Below are 23,388 nucleotides of genomic sequence, written 5' to 3' on the forward strand. Positions count from 1 at the left end.
AAAACACACAAGAAAAATTACTTTAATCCGTGAATATTAATTTTAACTCTATATTATTTCGTGTTTTGTTACCGTTACTGTTCGGTATAGTCTGAACAAGCGGTGTTAGGGCAAAAGTTTTCGTCTGAATATTTATCCTACTATAAACAAAATAATGTTTGCAATTGCTAAAGCACGAATATCGCAAGAAATTGTTGATACTATTGACCCTGAAATAATAGCAACCAAGTTCGTATACGTTGAACAAAAATGCGGGGTTAGAATTGAAAAATCGGACACTACTTTTAGTTTGACAGGCCCATGGGATTCAATAAAAGAAGCACACGCAGTGCTTTCCAGGCTGCTTCTGAACGGACACGATGAGGGAGCGGCTTCCTCTCGCAGTCACGAGAAAAAATTACCACAACCTAAAGAAAAGTTCGTCAAAATTAAATGTATGTCAACATAACGGATACAAATGTATGCCAACATAACGGATACAAATGTTTATCTTCTACTTCGTATCGTCCAGTCACCTATTTCGGTCGATGGTAGATTTATTGCGCGTGCGCTCTATCCAAGTGACGAATGACGTCATTGTTTTGTGTGGACATAGCAAATGTCAACATCGACGGCTACTCGAAGTGTTTATCAAAAAATAAGGACATAACATGTACAGATTTAAATCTGAATTGATTTACATCGACATTTTGATCATTTTTGCGATTGCTTTTTTTTGCTCTTTTTACAAAAATATCATCAACATACAGAAACTTCGTTTTTGATAGTTCCCAGTATGCCAAGGCCTGCTAAGTCACTACTATTTTAATGTAACTGTTTGGACAACCCTCGCCGAAATATTTAGGTCTGGAGTCAATCGACCGAAACAGGTGACTCAGTACACAACTTTCCTCGTATGTTTTCATAGCAGAATCTTAGTGTTATGGAAAAAAGGGGAAGCACTTGAACGATCTCAATAAATGAATTGATGGACTGTAAATAAGTCTTGCTGTGCGTATTTGTTATTTTGCCGAATTTATTGTATTAAATCTAAAATATTTTCGATTATTTGTTACATCGACTCGAGAATACTTCCTTAACAGGGTTTTTTTTGGCCCGGCTATGTTTCCAATCCCAGAAAGTATACTTTTTTCCCAAAATGTGGCAAAAAATTCCCAATTAAAAAAAAAATGTTTTTTTTTTTTTTTTATTTTTTTTTAGAAAGAAGTCTAATGCGTATTTCATCTCAATTTCAATTCAATTACATCTAACAAAGTATTATATGATTTTGTTCTTTTAATTTGAATGCTTATAAAGAGTTATATCAAATTTAGTATTTCCCTAATCAGTGGACTTTTCATGTGGAAAAAAAAGCTAATGATTTTATTTTCCCAATTTCATGAAAATGCCGATAAAATTCCCAATTCCAATTGGGCTATCTTCCCAAAAAGTGGAAAAAAAACCTGCTACAGTAAATTGCTGACTATTACGGGAAGGCCTATTATAGGCAGATATGGACACTGTTGAGTCCGTTTCCTGGGATGAACCAGTCTTTGGTGTCTGGAGGAGATTATGAGAAAGCTCCCCAAGTAGGGAGCTAACCCACAAACTCCCAACCCCTATGCGGACACCTCATCTACTACACCACCGCGACCTTATATTAATGACTTATGGTCAATGACCAATAATTCAGAAATCCCATTAATCATTTCCATAACCACTCGATATGCCGTAACTGGAGGATAACACTGATATAATTAAAGGGATCTTTTCACGCTTTGGTAAATTGACAAAATTGAAAAAAGTTGTTTCAGATTCGTAAGTTTTCGTTTTAGTTATGATATTTGTGAGGAAACAGTAATACTGAACATTAACCATGCTCTAATATAGCCATTATATGCATCTTTTGACGATTTTAAAACCTAAAAATTATAAAGCGTTGCAACGCGAAACGATTGAATAATTTGGAGAGTTCTGTTTTTGTCGTTAAATTTTGTGCAACTACGAAGATTGCTTATATAAGGTATAAAATACGTCAAGAATGTGTATTCGGCGGAATAGCTCAGTAGGCTAAAGCGTTTTTACTTCAGGACTCTGGCAGGACTCCAGGGGTCATTGGTTCGAAACCTGCTCCGGGCAATGTTCTTTTCCTTTTTTAATTTTTTTCTTGATTTTTTACTGGAGCTTTTACGATCCAATGTTTACATTTATCAATATAAAGCATTTAATGAATAAGTTAAAAAAATGCCAAAATCTGTGAAAAGGCCCCTTTAAATGTTTAACAGCAAATTGTAATTTAGCTGAAACATTTAAAAGGTTTAATGAAGTATATTATCTCTGCAATTTCACAAGATAGTTTTATCTTTGGTCATTGATCCCCATTTTGGCGAAATGGGTGCCCAGGACCTCCACGTTGTTTTAAATTTTTCACAGCTGCAATTTTAAAGCTGAAATTCTTTTCTTTTTTTTTAAGAAAATGCTCACAGTTTATTCTTCTTTTCAGCCAATCCAAAGAGAGGGCGCAAAATGCCACCAAGCATAGTTCCAGAGCCTGATGTTTTTATTCAATACAAAGACAAGGGTTTTAAAACCCCAAAAGAAATAGACATCAAGGAAGTTCTGAATGACTTTCAAAAAACAAAGACTGGTCAAAATATCAAACAGGAAGAACTGCTTAAAGCTTTACAGAAAGGTCCTTGTCTTCCGTTAGAAGATGCATTGTGGTTCTCACAAAGCAATATAACTGAACAAGTGGAGGATGATTTGGTAAACAATCTTCATGCAAATAAAGCATCTCCAGAGCAAGTTGAACCTTGCATTGATGCAAATGATTCAGAGACTGATGATGTTCTACATAGCAATGAAAGAACTGCGTATGTAGACATAAACACAGCTGCAAATGAACCAGAGCCCACTGTGCAATCAACTCTCATATCTTCTGACATTTCTGAGCTAAAGAATATGACTGTGAGTTCTCAGTGTGATGAAACTACTCAACCACTTGATCCTTATTTTGATACAATTGTTACTGTTACTGAGACAGATCATGCAGGCGCTTTAGCATGTGAGACTAAATCAGCAGAATCTGTTGTCAGCAAGGGTTGTTCTGTCCAGGGGAGTACTGCAGGGGATTCAGCCTTCAGGCAAGTACAATTTTTTTCAAGGATTCAGCCTGAAACAGTTGTATGTGATTTATTCATCCAACTTAATCTTCATTCTACAAAGTATCTGTAACTTGACCTAGTCCCAAATTGAATCTTAAATTTTACTGCCCTTCCAAAATTGGGATACAATATTTATGCCCCCCTTCGAAGAAGAGGGGGTATATTGTTTTGCTAATGTTGGTCGGTCCGTCCGTCCACCAGATGGTTTCCGGATGATAACTCAAGAACGCTTAGGCCTAGGATCATGAAACTTTATAGGTACATTGATGATGACTGGCAGATGACCTCTATTGATTTTCAGGTCACTAGGTCAAAAGTCAAGGTCACAGTGACTCGAAATAGTAAAATGGATTCCGGATGATAACTCACGAATGCTTAGGCCTAGGATCATAAAACTTCATAGGTAAATTGATCATGACTTGCAGATGACCCCTATTGATTTTCTGGTCACTAGGTCAAAGGTCAAGGTCACAGTGACACGAAACAGTAAAATGGTTTCCGGATGATAACTAAAGAAAGCTTACGCCTAAGATCATGAAACTTCATAGGTACATTGATCATGACTCGCAGATGACCCCTTATGATTTTCAGGTCACTAGGTCAAAGGTCAAGGTCACAGTAACCCGAAATAGTAAAATGGTTTCCTGATGATAACTCAAGAATAATTAGGCCTAGGATCATGAAACTTCATTGGTACATTAATCATGACTGGCAGGGGACCCCTATTGATTTTCAGGTCACTAGGTCAAAGGTGAAGGTCACAGTGACAAAAAACGTATTCACACAATAGCTGCCACTACAACTGACAGTCCATTTGGGGGGCATGCATGTTTTACAAACAACCCTTGTTTGTATTGATTGGAAAAAGACATATGAAATGCTGTTCTTGAATAAATCGAGGAATTCTAATAATGTGAATACAGATAATAAAAAAGTGAGATAGGCCACTTGTCATCCTTTGGTATGTCTATTTGTTTCGAGAATTAATTAATTTTGATGCAGGTGATAACTGCTCGACTACCAACAATATTTAACCCTCTACCACTTAGATACGTTAGATACGTTCTTTGACACATTTGTAGTCTCTTAGAAAGTTAAATTTAATGAAAGACCTTTCTTACTGGATTTTTTTTTTCTTAACAGTGATAGGACAGAAGAGAATTGTAAAGACCAACTCCTTGTCAAGAAGTCAGACAAAAGAAAACAGGGTAACAAGGTAGCCACACACTTTTTTAAAGTCATTGCCGCTTTGATAATGAACATAAGTTACACATTATTTTTCCCCATTTTGAATTCTGAAGGCCAAAGCGCAATGTGATAAAAAAGTCTGATTGCAAGTATGAACCTTTTAATCTCAAACTTGTGGTCATTAGAGAAACTTCAATTTTTTTTGTTTAACAGTTAAAATGATAACTATGTAGTCTTTTTAATTTTTTTCACAATAGAAATATGTTCTATTTTATATACTGGCAGGGTTATTGTAACTAACAATTATTTAGTAGATATAAATGTAGTTTTTAAGAGGAAATCTTTAAAAATACCATTGTTCTTGAAGTGCATAAGTTTACACAACAAATGTGTTTTATTGTCATTCCATTTTTGCCATTTAAATTATATTTTCTTTGAGATATACTTTTCATTTTCCAGAACAAGCAGTTTTCCAGGGCAGCTGGTTCAAAGGTCGCAAGTAAGAGACCTGCAGAAAGGGCAACAAGAAACAACAACAAGAGAGTGACCAAAACAACTAGTACACATTTCATGGAAAACATGGAAAATCATTTAATTGAAAATAAGGCTACCTTTACAGGTAAATTTGTAAATAAAAATATTTGTGAAATTTTCTTGCACACATGGTGAACATTAAATTCCAAATCATTAACATTTAAATGCCGTTTTTTTACTGGAAGTACAAGGTTTGCCAAAAACAGTGGACCATTTTTTGTTGTATCTGAATTTTATTGGTTTGTGTGCAATATGTACATTTCTCTGTAACTACAAACAGATATTCAATCAAAACTTCACACTCATCGTGGACATCATTACGCCAGGTCATGGGTAAGACTTGCAAATCTAACCTTCAAATTAGCATAATTATGGTCCTTTTTATGCCCCCAGATCGAATGATTGGGGGTATATTGTTTTTTGCCTGTCTGTCTGTCATTGTATGTGTGTCTGTGTCTGTCACTAAACTTTAACTTTGGTCATAACTTTTGCAATATTGAAGATAGCAACTTGATATTTGGCATGCATGTGTATCTCATGGAGCTGCACATTTTGAGTGGTGAAAGGTCAAGGTCATCCTTCAAGGTCAAAGGTCAAATATATGGCTTCAAAGCAGCACAATAGGGGGCATTGGGTTTCTGACAAACACATCTCTTGTTTGTTAACCAGGTTTTCCGAAGGAAAAAACTGGTTATTTGATTGGCGAATGTCGGCGGGTGGGCTGGCGGGCGGTTTGGCGGAACATGCTTGTCCGGGCCATAACTATGTTGTTCATTTAGAGATTTTAAAATCATTTGGCACATTTGTTCACCATCATTGGACGGTGTGTCGCGCGAAAGAATTATGTCGATATCTCCAAGGTCACACTTTGAGTTCAAATGTCAAATATGGCCATAAATGAGCTTGTCCGGGCCATAACTATGTCGTTCATGGTGAGATTTCAAAATCATATGGCACCTTTGTTCACCATCATTGGACGGTGTGTCACACGAAATAATTACATTGATATCTCCAAGGTCAAGGTCACCACTTGAGTTGAAAACCTGGTTTTGTGACAATTTTGTCCCTTGTTTAGAATATTCAGGTTAACATTTGCATTCATCAACTGAATATTTAAATATTCAAAACAGAATATTAATGTATTTCTTAGTTGTCAGTACATATGGTCACTGACCAAGGGGCACACTGCTGACCTGCAATTTAGCAGAAAGATGCACCATTTGTACTTACCGGTACACATTTAACGTTAAAGTTTGTTTTTTGTTAGACAATAATGGAAGATTGCTTGGACAAACTTTAATTAAACTTAAGATATAGCAAGTTTGTATTAAGATCCTGCATTTGGGGCCATAGGTAAGGGCGAGATATTTAATAACTTCAGTTCGATAAAAATGTTTTAATGAAATTGTGGAGATAGCTGACGCGCTTATATAGTGTGCGATTGCATTTGGGCTCGGTAAGGTCAGGGTCACTGCTATTAGAAATGGAATAACGAATTTCTTTTAATTACAGTACATAGATTCAAAAGGCTGTATTGTGCTGTACTTTTCTGTAAAGGTTATGTTCATGCAGGCCTAGGTGGGGGAGGGTGCATTTTGGGCCAAGGTCACTGTTACTGAAAGTTTAGAAGATAATTTGACTTTGCTTTGAGGTGTTGCGCTAAAATTTTGTATGTAGCATAGGTACTTGTTTACCCTGGGATTACATTTTGGGCCTTTCACGTCAATAAGAATGTCACATATATTAGGAAAACAGTTTCTACTCATCAAGTTGAGTTTTGATGGAGGTTTTGGATATATTTACATACAATAAATTTAACTATTATAACAAATGAAAATGGGCAGGTTTTTCGTGTTATCTTTATTTTCAGGTTTGATTAAACTTACCATGTAACTTTAACAAATATTCAGCAAAAAATATGTTTTCACAGTTATTAACAGTCTATCAGTTGAAGGACAGAACATGTGCATTGCACTTTCAAAGCATGAGATTAGTCGAGCACGCTATCTTGGGACATCTCTTGTATTGCATATTTGTTGGCTGAACATGATTTCCCTCAGGAATAAATATTGTGTAAGATAAAATACAGGGGTTTTTCAGCACTGTCTTGGCCTCCGGAAAACGGAGGCATTCCCAAAGCAATTGGACCCGATCCCAAACCGAAATTATAAAAAAAAATCCCAATTTCAAAAAAAAAAAAAAAAAAATTTTTTTTTTTTTTTTTAAAGAAGTGTCTTATGACTTATGATTATTAGTTTATGAGAAAGAAGTGTCTTATGATTATAAAATTATTATTAACCTGGTGTGCTCCCTATTACCACACGGTTTGGTTTAAACTTACCCATCTGATGCTTACACTTTGTACCTGCATTGAAGATCTAGACCCTAATGACAAAACATTGGAGGAGCTGTGTGATGCTTTCAAAAACAGAAAGCAGAGAAAAATTATGCAACTTGTGTCACTAACCATTGTTTGTTTTTGTCAAAAATATCTGCTTTAAGTTTTTGACTGTAAAAAACTTATCTCAGTGTATAACTGAAACTGAAAGACAAAATTGCAGTTCTTGACAAAACGTTGAACATGCCAGATATTGCATGTGTTTATATAAAAAAGACAAAATAACAAATAAAAACAAATTTATTTATTAAACCACTGACTTATTTAAGCATGATAAATTCACAATGTTTTCCCAAAATGAGCGGTTTCATCGATGCAAAAATTTCCAAAATGGACAATTTTGTCGATAAAAAATTCCCAATTTGGTCACACTCCTTTTCCCAAAATAGGCAGAAAAAACCCTGAAATATAAACAGAAATAAATGCTGCTGTAGGAATTTATGTTAATAAGTCATTATTTTAACAAAAATTTCCAAAAGTCAGACACAACATAAAATGCTTGACAATAAATTTACTTGTACTGGAACATAAAGGAACCAGGTTCTAGGAATGCTTGGCTTAGTTTATGTGTGTAAAGTGTCGTCTCAGGTTAGCCTGTGCAGACCACACAGGCTTATCAAGAACAACATTGTCTGCATAAACTGGATTTTTGTTCAGAAGAGATTTTGTTAAACAAACACTTACGTTGGTTTTATGCTTTGGTTTCAGTGCAAAAAAAGAAACCACAGAAAAGTCCAAATCAGCAACAACTCCCAGAAGGCATTGAAAGTTCTAACAAAAGTGACAACATAGTGCAAAAACCTAAACCAAAAAGCAAGCAACGCGCAGAACGAACTGAGAGATCTGAAAAAACTAATAACAGAGTGCAAACCTCAAAACAACAAAGCAAACAACGTAACCTCAGCATGGACCATGATAACATAAGTGATGACAAAAGTGTAGTACCGACTATTTACAAGTGTGAACAGTGTGACTATCAGAGTACACGGAGGGACCGGCTGACTGACCACATGGGGCGAGTCCACGGCCTGCTCTCTGTCAACTGCAAGGGCGCTCAGAACAGAGATGCATTCCAGTGTGATCTGTGCGAGAAAGCATTTGTGTTTGGAAAGGACCTGAACCGCCACAAGAAGGTGGTGCATGCGAAAGAGCGCTTCACGTGCACAGTGTGTGAGAAAGAGTACAAGTCCAAATATGTGTTCAATAAACATGTGGCCAGTCATGGGGAGAATTACAAGAAAGACATGTTTCGATGTCAGGTATGGGATGGCATTTTTAAATGGTTACTCAAAAAGAATATGACTAATTTACCTCACAGCCATTCAATTATTTGGGATGTAGATTGTACAATATGCATGTAATTATTTTATGTAAAGTAGGTAACTTGTTTCATATTGAAAACATTTTTTAACGCACTTTTTTAAATTTTAAAACAATAGTTGTGCTCAATATCTTTATAAAGAAGTGATAAACAAGTTTGCTTACTTGTTTTTTTTTTACTACCATAACAATTTTATATTCTCTTATTAAAGAAGCTGGATAATACCATAGCTCAGAAATAAATCATGTTTGCTTGAGGAACTTACATCCTGCTCAAATTAATGAGCGCCGCTGTTGGAAAACTTAATGCATGTGAAAAAAGTATTGTCCCAGATTAGCTTGTGCAGTTGGCAAAGGCTAATTTATGACGACACTCGATCTAGAAAGGATATTTGCTTCTGAGAGATTTCCTTTAAACCATACATTCCAAGTGAAAACAGGGCTTTTTTCCAGTGTTTGTGAAGCAGCCTTGGCTGCCCCATTTGGTAAAAAAATGAGTCGCAAAATGTTTAAAATTGTGAAAAAAAATCTGTCGTAAACTTACTAAAATTGTGAAAATTAGAGTCGCAAACTTCTTGAAATTGTGAAAATTTGAGTTGTGAACTTCTTGAAATTGTGAAAATTTGAGTCGCGAATTTCCCAAAATTGTGAACAACGGCCATTCTTGCAGAAGGAAAAAAAGCTCTGTAAAAGTGTCATCCTTGTTTGCCCAGACTAATCTTCTACTAAACTTTAAGCACATGAATTTAGCCCCAAGGGCAGAGTATTACATTTTAGTTTGTGAGTCTTTATTCAGATATACATGTACTAAGTCATGGTTCTACCATGATTTTATAGCATTTAACATTAGTTGCCACTTGAATTCTAGCCAATGGATATAGTAAACAGAGCATTAAACAGCGTTATCAATTTTGTAGCCAAGCTTGCCTACCACAATGGTCATTATTTGCTCTTCAGAAATAATGGTATAGTGTTATCTCATTATATTTTTCTTAAGTAGGTTAACCCTTTCTCACTCAGTGGCAAAGTGAAAATGGTTATATTCAACCAGCATAAAACCAGAACAGCCTGCGAGTGACTTAAATTTTCTAGGGGTCTTCAAACATATCAAAGTGCGTATCTTAGTGGTAAAGGGTTACAATATAATTTCATGTCATTATTTCAGGTATGTGATCGTGAATATACGACCAAATTTTCCTTGAGTAACCACATTAAGTCTCAGCATCTGGATATGAAGAAGACTTTCAGTTGTCCAACGTGTGGAAAAACGTTTAGCGGTCGTCGCTCCTATCTTATGCATGCCAATGCACATCTCGGAGTGAAACCATACTCATGCGAGATATGTGGGAAATCTTTCACGTATGACAAGTCATTGAAGGTGAATTATGGTTTCAGTGCAGCTTCTGAGTCAACTGTATGCTAAACTTTGCTATCTTATCATTCTTTTGCCTGAATAGTATAGATTTTAATCAAAGTTTATATGAGAAAAACGTTATACGTGTCATTGCCTTCATTATTTAGGAAGATTTAGTACAAGTTTTTTTAATGCAGGCTATCATGGATTTACAACTGTTGCTTCATCCCTTCATCATGCCTATTATGATGAAGTATTACCTGGTGGTGTAGACTATGCTGTATCACACCATATTGAAAACAGCAAACATGCTCAGTAAATTGACTTTTTTTTGGTAAATTTCATTATTTCATTTGATGTGTTCTTTATATGCCCCATGCGGGGCATGGAAACCTGAACCGATCTCCGGAGCTTGTGGTTTAGGTTTTCTACACCTCCTTAAATATACATAATTATCTGTATTCAACACTTACATAGTATTCTATATGTAGGAACACCGATACCTTCATGACGCTGTGCGACACTTCAAGTGCGTCCATTGTGGGAAAGCGTTCAGGCAGAAGACGTGCCTGCTGGTACATGAGCGTGTGCACAAGAAGATGCCAGCTCAGGTCTGCCTGTACTGTGGACAGACATTCACCCAAAGGCAATCACTGCTCAGACATGAACGCATACACACAGGTACACAAAAGGAGTTTCATTGGGTCAAAAATATGTTGCAACAAATTTTTGTTGTCTGAAATAAGTTGGAGCCAAAGTTTGTCCCTAATAATAGTATTAACAAGAGCACCGCATAACGGTTGCCACGCTCTGCTGCAAAAGCTTGTCAGAATTTTTTTTTTTTTTAAAGGTCACAGTGACCTTTGACCTAGTGACCCAAAATGGGTGTGTCGTGTAGAACTCATCAAGGTGCATCTACATATTATTTAGAGCTAATGTTAAGGTTTTAGCACGACGCCAGCGGACGACGAGCAGGCTATGACAATACCTCGGGTTTTCTCTGAAAACAGCCTCACTAAAAACAATACCAGTTGGTGGGTTCAATAAATGCAAATGCCCACAATTAAAAGCCTTGTCAGTATTGATTTGTTAGCCCGTATTAGTAAGTCTTAATATGAAAGTAGGCCAATTTCAAAGCCAAAATGAGATCAGGTTATTTTATTAGCTCGGCTTTTTTCTGAGAAAACACGAGGTACACGTGTTGTCACCGCCAGCTCGTCGTCTGCCGTGCTAAAACCTTAACATTGGTTCTAAAATCAAAGTGCTTCCACCTACATCTTTGAAACTTCATATGTAGATGCACCTTGATGAGTTTTACACGCCACACCCGTTTTTGGGTCACTAGGTCAAAGGTCAATGTCACTGGGACCTCTAAAAAAATAAATCTGACAAGCTTTCATTTATTAAACACTGCACCCAGGCCAAGCGTTGGCAACCATTATGCGGTGCTCATTATTAAATGGAAGTATCAAAGCTTTTTTGTAAGTTGTATTGATGTGGAGTGAATGGTCTGTTAGGGCTAACCAAGAAAGTCTGAATAAGTCCAAAATCTAGGTCAATGCCAATGTCAAAATTAGGTCAGGTGATGTAGATGTGTAACTATTGAAAGTATTCAAAGTAGGGATTAGAAAGAATACTGAAAATGATATTTGAATATTCGTTTGTCTCTATTATTTGAATATTCGATTTTATGGACCTTGGATTTTAATGTCCGAACTTAAAAACTTCTGAGTTGTAGTACTGTTCCTTTTTGGCACGTATACCACTACAACCTTAAATGCAGCTTTTACTAAGGGGATAGATAAATCATTTTTGAAAACGATAATTGATTTTTATATTCTTCATTTTCACATACTAGTAATTTATTTAATTTTCAAAAGATAACATATTTCTGGTCAACATGTTACCATGATTTTCATGTATTTTGTATTATCTTTTGAGCACGTAAAATATTTCCTAACACAAGAAGGAGGCATTGTGAATCGATTTAACTTGCTTTAACTCTAAATTGTAGATGTATCTAGAACATATAGCAAGTTTGAAATAAACACTCTTGAAACTAAATGAATTGATACTTATTGCAAACAAAATTACTTGGTTGATATATGAGTAACTAAATTCTGATTTGATACTCATGAATTTAATACATGGATATAGCAATTAAAATTATGTCAATTATAGCAGACAGTCAATAGATTAAACATGGTGTATTAACACCTTTGCAAACTGCCTAATAAAAACCAATAAATACACCACACCTCTCCTGATACACTCAGGCATGCCAATTATCATCTCATTAATTGATAAAGGCTGTTATCAAAACATTAACTGATACATGAAAGTCGTCTGCACTGAAAAAAAAGACTGAAGTTACACATCGTTTTGGAAGTTTGCCTAAAAACAAACATTCTAATATGAATGTTGGAGATTCGAATATTCATTCTTTATTTGAATAGTCAGATATTAATTCTCATCCCTTGTTCACTGGCATCATTCATGCAAGTATCAATGCTTTGTTTCAAGCAGTATTGATGTTTGAAAAGCGTCATTTTTTAGGTTACCACAATTTGACCCTCTGACTTAGTCCAAAAGTAGGTCAATTCAAAGTCAAAATGAGGTCAGATAATGTGCATTTGTGCTTTCTGTCTGTTCCTGCAGTACAGGCCCACTTTATAGGGCCTCTTCAGAGTCTGCTTGTATTACAATAACATTGACATGACTCAGTCAGTGCCCACAAAACAAACTTACCAGTGTGATATCTCGTAGTGAAGATTTGTCTACAGACCAGGCACACACAGAATAAGTACATGTACTTGTTCAGTGTGCCTGCAGACAGACCTTCACTTTGTGAGAGCACCTGTTCAGAAATTAGTTGCTCACAGTCTGTTCAGGTTGTATTTTGTCTGCTGCTCATCAGTATATTAGTTTTGAGATGAAGACTTAAAAACTTGAACCTTGTAAGAAAGATCTTAAATTAAATTTAATTTTTAAGAGACTACAAATGCGTGATAATAGGTACATACTAAGTGGTAATGGGTTAAATAATTCTAGTGTAATTACAAGCAGGCTTGGAAGAGGTCCCATCTGATCAGCCTTCACTGCAGAAAGACCTTTGCATAGAGAAAACACAAACACTAGTTTATACTGAAGGTATATACTGCATATAACCAGTAACTGTTGTAAATTATATGTATGAGTTGTGAGCTCAAGCGTATTGTATCTGATACAAGTGTGGAATATACATGAAAGTTCAGTTTCAATCCGTGATTTGTTGGTTTTAAATGCATTTTATGCCCCGGGATCGAATGATCTGGGTTATATTGTTTTTGGCCTGTCTTTCTGTCTGTCATTGTATGTGTCTGTCTGTCATTGTGTGTGTCTGTCCAAAACTTAAACCTTGGTCATAACTTTTGCAATATTGATGATAGCAACTTGAAATTTGCATGCATGTGTATATCATGGAGCTGCACATGTTGAGTGGTGAAAGGTAAAGGTCATCTTTCAAGGTCAAATATATGGCTTCAAAGTGGCGCATTAGGGGGCATTGTTCTTGTTTACCTGGTTAAATTAAATTGTGAAAGTCAGGTATATTTTCAAATTAAAGGCCAACATAAAGTAAACAATATTTATAAACCCCAAACGGTCTCAAATCCCAACAAAAATTCTTCTGCTACTGTTTTATGACCGACACACTTGACACACACTACACTTGTGAAATTCAATGTTCATACATGCACCAGTAATGATTGGTAATTATTAAAGCAATATGTTTTAAAACTTAAGTTTAAGACAAAATATGTCTTATAAGTTATAATTCACTAAGTATAGATTTTCATTTGTCTTGTATTTCAGGTGAAAAACCTTTTAAATGCAGCCTCTGTTCAAAAGCCTTTTCTGAAGGGCCCCTGGTTCGTAAACACTTGCTGATGGTCCACAACCTGGACAGGGACACCTGGAGGCAGTGTGTGATCCGGGAGAACCGAGAACCGGCCAGTCACTATGTATCCGGTGGCACCGGTTACCAACCCCGGGAACCGGCAGACCAAGTTCGCAGGAGGAATCGGGCCACTGTCCTTCCACCCACCGCAAGGGGCAGGCCCTCAGTTATTGCCCTTGATATTGAAGCCTCTTCGGGGTCTTCTTCCGTATCAGATGATAGTATTGTCATGCACAATCCTAGTATGAAGGAAATACACAGATTACAAGTATCAATGGACAATTCCGCTACATCAGATGGCAATCCAGACACAATTTCTGGGACTGATAATGACTATAAGGCTTCTGCTGCCTATGGTTTGCAGGACTCTCAATCCAACAATGCAGCTCCTGAAGGGAATGATCACTCAAGTTTTGTGACATGTGTAGCACCGTCTATCGTAGCTGGACCCATGCAAAGTGCCTCAGAAAATGCTGACTTAAACAGCATCAATGGGACCTCACAAATGGTGCAAAATTACCTATCTAATCTACCTAACAATGAAATGTTCACTGGTTTCGAGTTGCAAACTCTTCAAGATGAATCACCATTCTTAAAACGGAATGCCGGTACAGCATTAGTGCCAAGCTCACAGTCGTTGTACCCACCACATTATAACACTTTATCTGAAGTAAACTCGGAACCTCCTTTACGAAATCAGGTTACTATGGAAATATTGAGCTCTGAAAGCTTGAGTTACCAGCTCTACCCTTCGACATCCCATGTCGCAGAGACAAATGAATCCAAGGTCAGCCAGACTGCAAGCCAATGGGGGTTTCAAGGATACTCGGAGCACTATTACTATGGTGGCCAGTATGAACCTTCTAATCTTTAGAAAAATGACCATCTTTTTGACATTTTCAGCATTTTTCAGACAGAAGAAATGATTTTTTGTTATCAAAATCTGCATAAGGTTTTTAAAAGACTGAAAGATGGCTTGTATAATGCATGTATTTGTTGTTAAGAATTATAATATATAACGGAACCACGTTATTTTTAACAAACTTGAAACAGAAGATTACATTAATATATGGTCGGTCTGCCAATTATATCCATGTAAACCCCGTGGTTATACATGTTTAAAAGATTAACAAGCATGCTTTTACCCCATACAGAGTTTAAAATGTTGATGGATTCTAGTAATATTTTCTCCATTTTCTAAATATGTCGAACAATTCTTAATTAAACAAGATAAAACAATAGTTTAAATCGTCTATATTTCAGAGTTGTTCTACTCTAGAGTAAATATACAAACATGTCAAGTTCACATGTACAATCACTTTGAAATGCCAGGAAAATTAAATGTAAATAATAAAAAGCAGCAAATGGTTTTTGAGGTAAACAATCGCTTTTTTAACAAGAATGTACAAATAGCTGTCAAGAGACGTACAAAAATAATGTATCAATATTAACAAATATAGTGGTAAGTGTTCTAATCTTTCCAATATAAAAGAGTTTTAAATACTTGAGTAAGTACATTGTTTTAGACATTTTGTTTACAACTTGCCTACCCTCTTTGTTCTACTTACAAGGACATTCGCATACATACAGGTTAACAAGCCTGTAGCAATTGATATTTTTTAAATATCAACAAGCAATAATCAGTTTTGTTTGAAATACCATTGTTAATGAGCCACACTCTGTGAAAATGGGCATTAATGCAAGTACTTGAGAAACAGTTCTTTCTGACTACCTAAACTGGATTTTTGTTTAGAAGAAACGTTCTTTCAATCAAAACAGGAAAGTGTCTGCACATGAATCAATGATAGTTTCCCTCTTAAAACTTGCTGTCTCTATGCACACACCAAGGTCCAATCTGATCAATGATCTTATGAAAGATTTGTGTTAAGGTCTGAAATATGCTGTTTGAGACATCAATCAGTCCATTGCTGAAATGAAGGTCACATGGAAGAAACAGAAAATGGATACTTACTTAACGCAGTAATCATAAATGTTGGTGCCAAGCATTTTGTGACAGACATCAGTATTGCAGTGTAAATATGCACTGCAAGAATACTTTGGATAAAGCTTTCACTAGTACTATTTGACAAGACATTAGATAAAGTTTATTTCACATTCATTTTGAAGATAATTTACTAAATACATATACTTTGGGTTTCGTTTGCCCTTCTTACAAGCAATCTTGAATACTTCCTGTAAAACTGCAACAAAATAATAATAGCTGTTAAAGATGTTATGACGCTAGCCAAGGATATCTTACTTACAACTTGGAAAACTTAAACCACTCACCTGCATTGCAGGTACAACAATTGTCAAAGACTTGATCTGGTGTCCTAGATTTTGACCCCACTTTACCTAGATGTAAACAATGCTTTGATATTGACACTCTGACCATGTTTCATCAAGATTTGGTAATATATGTGGCTTCTAGAGTGGTAATTTGGGTTTTCTTAAATTTGAACAGCTGACTTATTTTTAGATCCATTTGACACAGATTCAAACTTAGCCTATACGTAATCAAGGCAAACATTCTGACAGTTTCATAAATGTGGCCTCAATAGTGGTTACAAGTTTTTTCTATGATTTCACCTGGTGACCTAGTTTTTTTACGCAGGCGAACCAGATTTAAACCAAGCCTGGATACTGTCAAGATAGACATTCTGATAAATTATCATCAACATTGGATTAACAATCTGGCTTCGAGACCCATAATTAACAAAATCTTAAAGCCACAGACCTGGACTGACCACAATAGCTTACCATGCGCACTTTGAGCTTAAGTTAGCTTCAACTAGAGCCTTGTCACAGACGTGACGTATACCCCCACATGCCGCATCGACACAGACTATTTTTCATCCTGTCTTCACAAAACAAGAGAATCTAATTTTTGGCGATTTTTAAGAATTATTATGCCATTATCATTTATAGCCATTTTGACCTTTGAACTCTTGAGTTCTTTCACATGACACGCCGTCCAATGACTGTGAACAAAATTAATGTACAGAGTCATTTCTCACAATTATTAAATCTAACAATGAATGGCATAGTTAAGGCCCAGACAAGAGCATTTATTGCCATTTTTTACCTTTGAACTAAAAGTGTGACCTTGACCTTGGAGATATGGACGTTATTCTTTTGCGCGACACACCATCCAATGATGGTAAACAAAAGAGCCAAATGATTTTAAAATCTCACAACAAACTACATAGTTATGACCCGGACAAGCTCATTCATGGCCATTTTTTACCTTTGAACTCAAAGTATGACCTTGAAGATATCCACGTAATTTTTCGCGCGACACATCGTCCAATGATGGTGAACAAATGTGCCAAATGATTTTAAAATCTCACAATGAACGACATAGTTATGGCCCGGACAAGCTCATTTATGGCAATTTTTGACCTTTGAACTCAAAGTGTGACCTTGACCTTGGAGATATCGACGTAATTCTTTCGCGCGACACACCGTCCAATGATGGTGAACATATGTGCAAAATGATTTTCAAATCTCACAATGAACAACATAGTTACATGTATGGCCCGGACAAGCTCATTTATGGCCATTTTTTACCTTTGAACTCAAAGTGTGACCTTGACTTTGGAGATATCGATGTAATTCTTTCACGCGACACACCGTCCAATGATGGTGAACAAATGTGCCAAATGATTTTAAAATCTCACAATGAACAACATAGTTATGGCCCGGACAAGGTCATTTATGGCCATTTTTGACCTTTGAACTTTAAGTGTGACCTTGACTTTGGAGATATCGACGTAATTCTTTCGCGCAACACACTGTCTAAAGATGGTGAACAAATGTTCCAAATGATTTTAAAATCTTACCATGAATGACATAGTTAGGGTACGGACAAGCTCAAATATGATCGATGAACTCAAAGTGTGACTTTGACCTTGGAGATATCGACATAATTCTTTTGCGCGACACACCGTCCAATGATGGTGAACTAATTTGCCAAATGATTTTAAAATCATAAAAGTTATGGCCGGGACAAGCATTTGACCTTTGAACTGCAGGTGTGACCTTGCCCTTTGAGATATTGAGGTACTTTTTTCATATGACACACCGTCCCATGATGATGAACAAATGTACCACGTCATTTTAAAATCTAACGATAAATGACATAGTTGTGGTCCGGACAAACTTCCAGTTTGAAACACACTAAGTGACCCTGTGACCTCCTTTTTGACCTGGCATGACCCATATTCACACTTGACCTAGACATCATCTAGATACAACTTCTGACCAAGTTTGGTGAAGATCGGATGACATTTTGGGGACAGACAGACAGACCGACCGAAAAAGTGACTCCTATATAGCCCCCATAACCAATTGTAATGGGGGTACAAAAATAACATGACTGACATAGGACTGTCACTTAATGATGTACAAAATGACGGATAGACTGGTTCTGCCTTTCACTGTTAAATAAACAAGGAATACCCCTTACTATTTACAAATAAATTGTTTAAATGTACCCTTTATACCAACCATGTTATCATTAGTTTTGTTGTGCTCGGATTAAACGAAAATACAGGAACAGCAGCAATATTGGTTTAATTATTGTCAAAATAAATGAATTTTTGAATACAATTATAAGATTTGATTAAAACACCAAACCCTATCACACATATTGGTCAACCTGTGACTGGTTGCAGTACTTGTTTAAACAAGAGGGCCAAGATGGCCCTAGTTCGCTCACCTGAGAGGAGTCGGTTCATTCAATCTTTACCTAATGTCAAACTTGACCTAGATATTGACCAGACAAACATCCTGGTCAAGTTTCATCATTATTGAACCAAAACTCTGGCTTAGGGAGTGTTTTTGTAAGATTTGAAATGGTGACCTATATTTTGAGTTGACCCCCCTTACCAAACATCAAACTTTGCTTACAAGGATTTTGTATAATATAATGAAAATTTGGACAATCTAAGGGCAATAATTATGGCATTATGTGATTTTGCTCATCATCAAACTTTACTGAGATTTTTCAGCAACTTTGATAAAGAATGCTTGAGAAATGTGAATGCTAGAGTGTTTACCAACCAATGTGGACAAACGGACAGCGGACAAAGACCAATCCTAAAACCTCACCTGAGCAATCAGGTGAGCTAAAAAGCGTATTTCACAGATCTGAGCCATTTTCCAACTTCTCCAAGAAATCAATAAAACCAATGTTTTGACTAAGTTTCACGATGATTAGGCAAAATATGTGATTTCTATAGTGTTCAATCACAAGGTTTCTCTCTATAAAGTCACATAAGGAAAACTGCCCCACCCCCCTGGCAGCCATGTTTATTGCGCCATCGGGACCATTTGCAAACTCATCTGAGATATATATAAAACCAATCTTTTCACCAAGTTTCATGAAGATTGGGCAAAAAATGTAACTTCTAGTGTTCACAAGCTTTTTTTACTATATAAATATAAGAAAACTGCTCCCCCCCCCCTGGCAGCCATGTTATTCAACTGACCGGGAAACCAACTCAACTCTCGTATCAAGGAAACAGATGTTCTGCCAAATTTCATGAAAATTTGGCAAAAAATGTGACTTCTAGAGTGTTCACATGTTTTCACTAATTACATATAGAGAAAAATGCCTCGCCCACTGGTGGCCATGTTTTTTCACCGATCTGGACCATTTTAGAACTCGTCCGAGAAATCAATAAAACCAATGTTTTGACCAACTTTCATGATGATTGAGCAAAAATTGTGACTTCCAAAGTGTTTACAAGGTTTCTCTATAGCCAAATAAGGAAAACTGCCCCGCCCACTGGCGGCCATGTTTTTCAACGGACCGGAAGCACTTTTGAACTCAACAAACATATCATTAAGACAAGCATTTTGACAAAGTTACATGAAGATTGGGCATGAAATGTGACTTCTACAGTGTTTACAAGTTTTTTCCTTTTTTTGACCTAGTGACCTAGTCTTTGATCCGGCACAACCCAGTTTCGAACTCAACCGAGATTTCATTGGGACGAAGCTTCTGACCAAGTTTCATGAAGATCGGACAATAAACGTGGCTTCTAGAGTGTTTACGAACAAATGTTAACGGACGGACGTACGACGGACAAAGACCGGTCACAAAAGCTCACCTGAGCAATCAGGTGAGCTGAAAAAACTTCAATGGCACAAAAGTGTGTGGTTTACCATGGTAAATATAACTTTGTCAATAAATCATGAACAAAAACTACAGAAGACGAAATAAAATTATAAACACAATTTTGAAAGTCAACTTCAACTATTACTTCACAATACTTATAGCAAAGGCTTTTTGTTAAAAGCATATGCTTTCATATTTGATCTACCGGTACTTTCCATCATTATAATGCCTCCAACAAGACATGAACATATTAAAGACAGCGCCATTTATGTTTATTGACGCGCCCATGCCTTGAAAAATCCAAACCCATGGCTTTCTAGACAAGAAATCAGTAAATTATAATTTCTTTAGTACAAACAATTTTCAATACAAACACGAGATGTGTTTGTCAGAAACACAATGCCCCCTACTGCGCGGCATGGAGGCCATATATTTGAACTTGAAGGATGACCTTTGACCTTGAAGGATGACCTTGACCTTTCACCACTCAAAATGTGCAGCTCCATGAGATACACATGCATGCCAAATATCAAGTTGCTATCATCAATATTGCTAAAGTTATGACCAAGGTTAAACTTTTGGGACATTCGATCATTCGATCCGGGGGCATACAAATTCTCAAGTAGATTTCACATGTTTTTTTTAATCATTTCAACTAATGGCCTTCAATTCATTTAAACCAGAAAACAACTCTTTAGACTATTAGAAATTAAAATGTAACTATTTGATTCTGTTGTCAAAGCAGCACTGTGTAAAAAAAACAAGCAGGAATTCTATCAAAACATGACTAAGTTGAAAACATCTTTGTTGTATTGTATGCTGAATAATTCTGCTAATAAATATTCCCCAGGAATAGATTTGTTAACTCTCCCAACATTGATTGCACACACTGTTTGTAGTAATATTACACAATACACACAACTGTTAACATTTGAACTTTCAAAGACTTGAACAGTAACTTCCAAAAGTAACAGGAGGCTTCTTCTATAAACTCTCATCAGTTACCGGTAGTTAGGATTTGTAACACTTGTAATCATATTATAAAAACGCTCAACAATAAACAGACATTTTCAAAGATCTGCGTAAGTTACACAAAATACTTACTCACAAATACATATGATTTAAAAGTCTGAAATAATTTACTATTAAGAGAGAGGTCTAATTAAAATACTGTCAAGATATAAAAATCTGGGACCTATAGAAAACAAACCAATTGTTACAAAAACGCAACTCAAGCGTGTTATACAGTTATCCATGACCGGCATTATTTAACAATTTTTATTTAGCATTATGCAACAATCTGATCATTTTTCAGGTGTTATTTCGATTGAATATAATATATATATTCTTGTTAAAATGTGACAATTGTTTTTGCAAAAATTGTTATTTACCGAAACCTAAACAAGTCCCTTAAAGTTGTGAGAATCACTTAGCGAGAATCCTAACTTGACAATAAGTTGTAACTTACAAGAGCTTTTAAAACTGTCTCATGAATAGTACATTTTCTTGGTCATATTTTTTTAAACAGTACAAATCTAACAAGTGACTAAAATACAAGATATACCAAAAACAATTTAATACTACTTTACAATAAAACAAACATGTAACATTTAAAGCAAATAGCTTAAATACTCAGCAACAGATGAGAGATATCTACAATCAATTATATACATAAACCTTAAACAAACAGACTTGTATTATTTTATAAGTGTGATTCTTTAGTTTAAACTAAATGACAAATGTTTCTGATATATTGACATATTTTGGCAAATGATATTTTAAACGAAAAAAGGATTTTGCAAAGCTAACAATTGTAAAAATACTGTTAAAAATTGCTTTAAAGCAACATCAGAAATATGTTTTCTACCAACAATGTCCACCTAAATCTTTGAGGAGTATTTTTGTTTTTATTCAAAATAATTCATTTTGATGAAAATACATCCCACAAACAACCAACAAAATACAAGCACATTTCTATAAGCTGTATGTACAGTATTAAAACAATGTATGATCCTATAAGTATTACACAATTTTTGATTCCTGTAATTTTGAAATGTACATGTATGCATGTAATCTACATGAACTGCAGTTATTACACAAAGATCAAGACCGACAGTATTTTTGCTGTTCAACATTCTTTAACATGAAATCATCATGACACTTATACAACCCTTAAACAATATAAAATGTAAAAATGAATCTATATGATAATGAAACTTGTCATAACACATTAAATGTATGTACACTGAAAATGAGAAAGGGGTCCATTGATTTATAGCACACATGTAATATCACAACAGTTATTAGTCACATAAGTAACAAGTGAAAAAAACAAAAACAAAATTTAATTGGTTATATCATGTCTTTGGGCATGGTTGAAGTAAAATGTTTCTTCTGTTTAAAATGTTTATAAATAACAACTACGTATGAGCCAAATTAATTGGCTCCTCATTGGCTGTTTCCGCACCATGATCATTTGTTCCGGACATTGGTTGATCCGACTTCCCCTGAATCAAAGCAAGGGCATTCATCGCCGAGAGATCAGGCAACTCACCACTGTACTCTGCAATGCTAGTTGCAATTGAACTTGGAATTTGTACCCGCAAATCCGTGCCTGGCTGGTGTTCGATTAGAACAGAAGGTCCTGTTGAACTATGCACAGTAAGATCTAACGATTGAGACTCGTTCATTAACGACACTGCACTCAAAGCACTATTGTTTGATTCTTTTGATTGGCTTTCAGAAATTACTCGAGAATTTCTGAACATACTTGAGGGGTGCCCTGGTAGGGGCACGTTTAAAACACTGTTACTCAACCTGGTGTCACCTGAATCCGATAAACTGTGATCAGATGTTGATGAAGACGATCCATTATGGCCGCCGCTCAATTCGCCTGGCTCCGTTCCTGAATGAGGGGTATTTAAAACACTGTGCCCTGAACCGGGGATAGATAAATCCAAACTCTGTGTCGGTGAGGAGGTGCTTGTTGAACCAGCAACAATAGTGTTATCAGATGACGGGATGGGAACGTTCAGAAGAAAATGTTTCTGAATGGTTTCACGGTCAGCGGCCGAAAGCCCTGCAAATGCCACACTTTCCAGCTCCTTGGCAATCACCTTGGGCCCCGTGTTTGGGATGTTTATCTCCCCTGGGGATCCCTGCCCAGTGTACATACCGTGTAAAGACATTGAAGGGGACATTGCCTCGTGGCAGGCTGTGATGGGAGGGTTGTTGCAGCGCTTCAGGTGATCTGCAATACATAATATATATGTCGAGCTAAGAACAATATTTTGTGTAATGAAAAATACAATAAAAATATGTTAGTTTCAAGGTAGCATTTGCATCAAAATGATGCCAGGAAGATAATTTGGAGGAGTCAATAGCGATAAT

At 36.1% G+C, this 23,388-nt stretch overlaps 2 protein-coding genes across 3 annotated transcripts in view; one reads left to right on the forward strand and one right to left on the reverse strand.

Moving 5' to 3' along the window:
* Nucleotides 1–12: 12 nt before the first annotated feature.
* On the forward strand, nt 13–15,115 carry LOC127867765 (GDNF-inducible zinc finger protein 1-like). Of its 2 annotated transcripts, none has more exons than XM_052409148.1 (8): nt 13–434; nt 2,483–3,122; nt 4,287–4,359; nt 4,791–4,950; nt 7,972–8,522; nt 9,749–9,961; nt 10,429–10,618; nt 13,790–15,115. In XM_052409148.1, exons 1-8 carry the CDS (start codon nt 155–157, stop codon nt 14,746–14,748), a joined length of 3,066 nt encoding a protein of 1,021 aa, XP_052265108.1. In that variant the 5' UTR covers nt 13–154; the 3' UTR covers nt 14,749–15,115. The 2 variants fall into 2 exon arrangements, with proteins under 2 accessions (XP_052265108.1, XP_052265110.1); XM_052409150.1 differs by having other exon boundaries at nt 216–459.
* Nucleotides 15,116–18,432: 3,317 nt separating this feature from the next.
* LOC127867764 (uncharacterized) overlaps nt 18,433–23,388 on the reverse strand; it is a 56,171-nt gene continuing 51,215 nt past the window's right edge. The window contains exon 14 of the mRNA XM_052409147.1: nt 18,433–23,248. Within this exon, the coding sequence (XP_052265107.1) occupies nt 22,419–23,248 (830 nt within the window). The 3' untranslated portion in view covers nt 18,433–22,418. The remainder of the gene's footprint in view (nt 23,249–23,388) is intronic.

The sequence above is a fragment of the Dreissena polymorpha genome, chromosome 2 (genome assembly GCF_020536995.1).
Source record: "Dreissena polymorpha isolate Duluth1 chromosome 2, UMN_Dpol_1.0, whole genome shotgun sequence".
Taxonomy (NCBI): Eukaryota; Metazoa; Mollusca; class Bivalvia; order Myida; family Dreissenidae; genus Dreissena; species Dreissena polymorpha.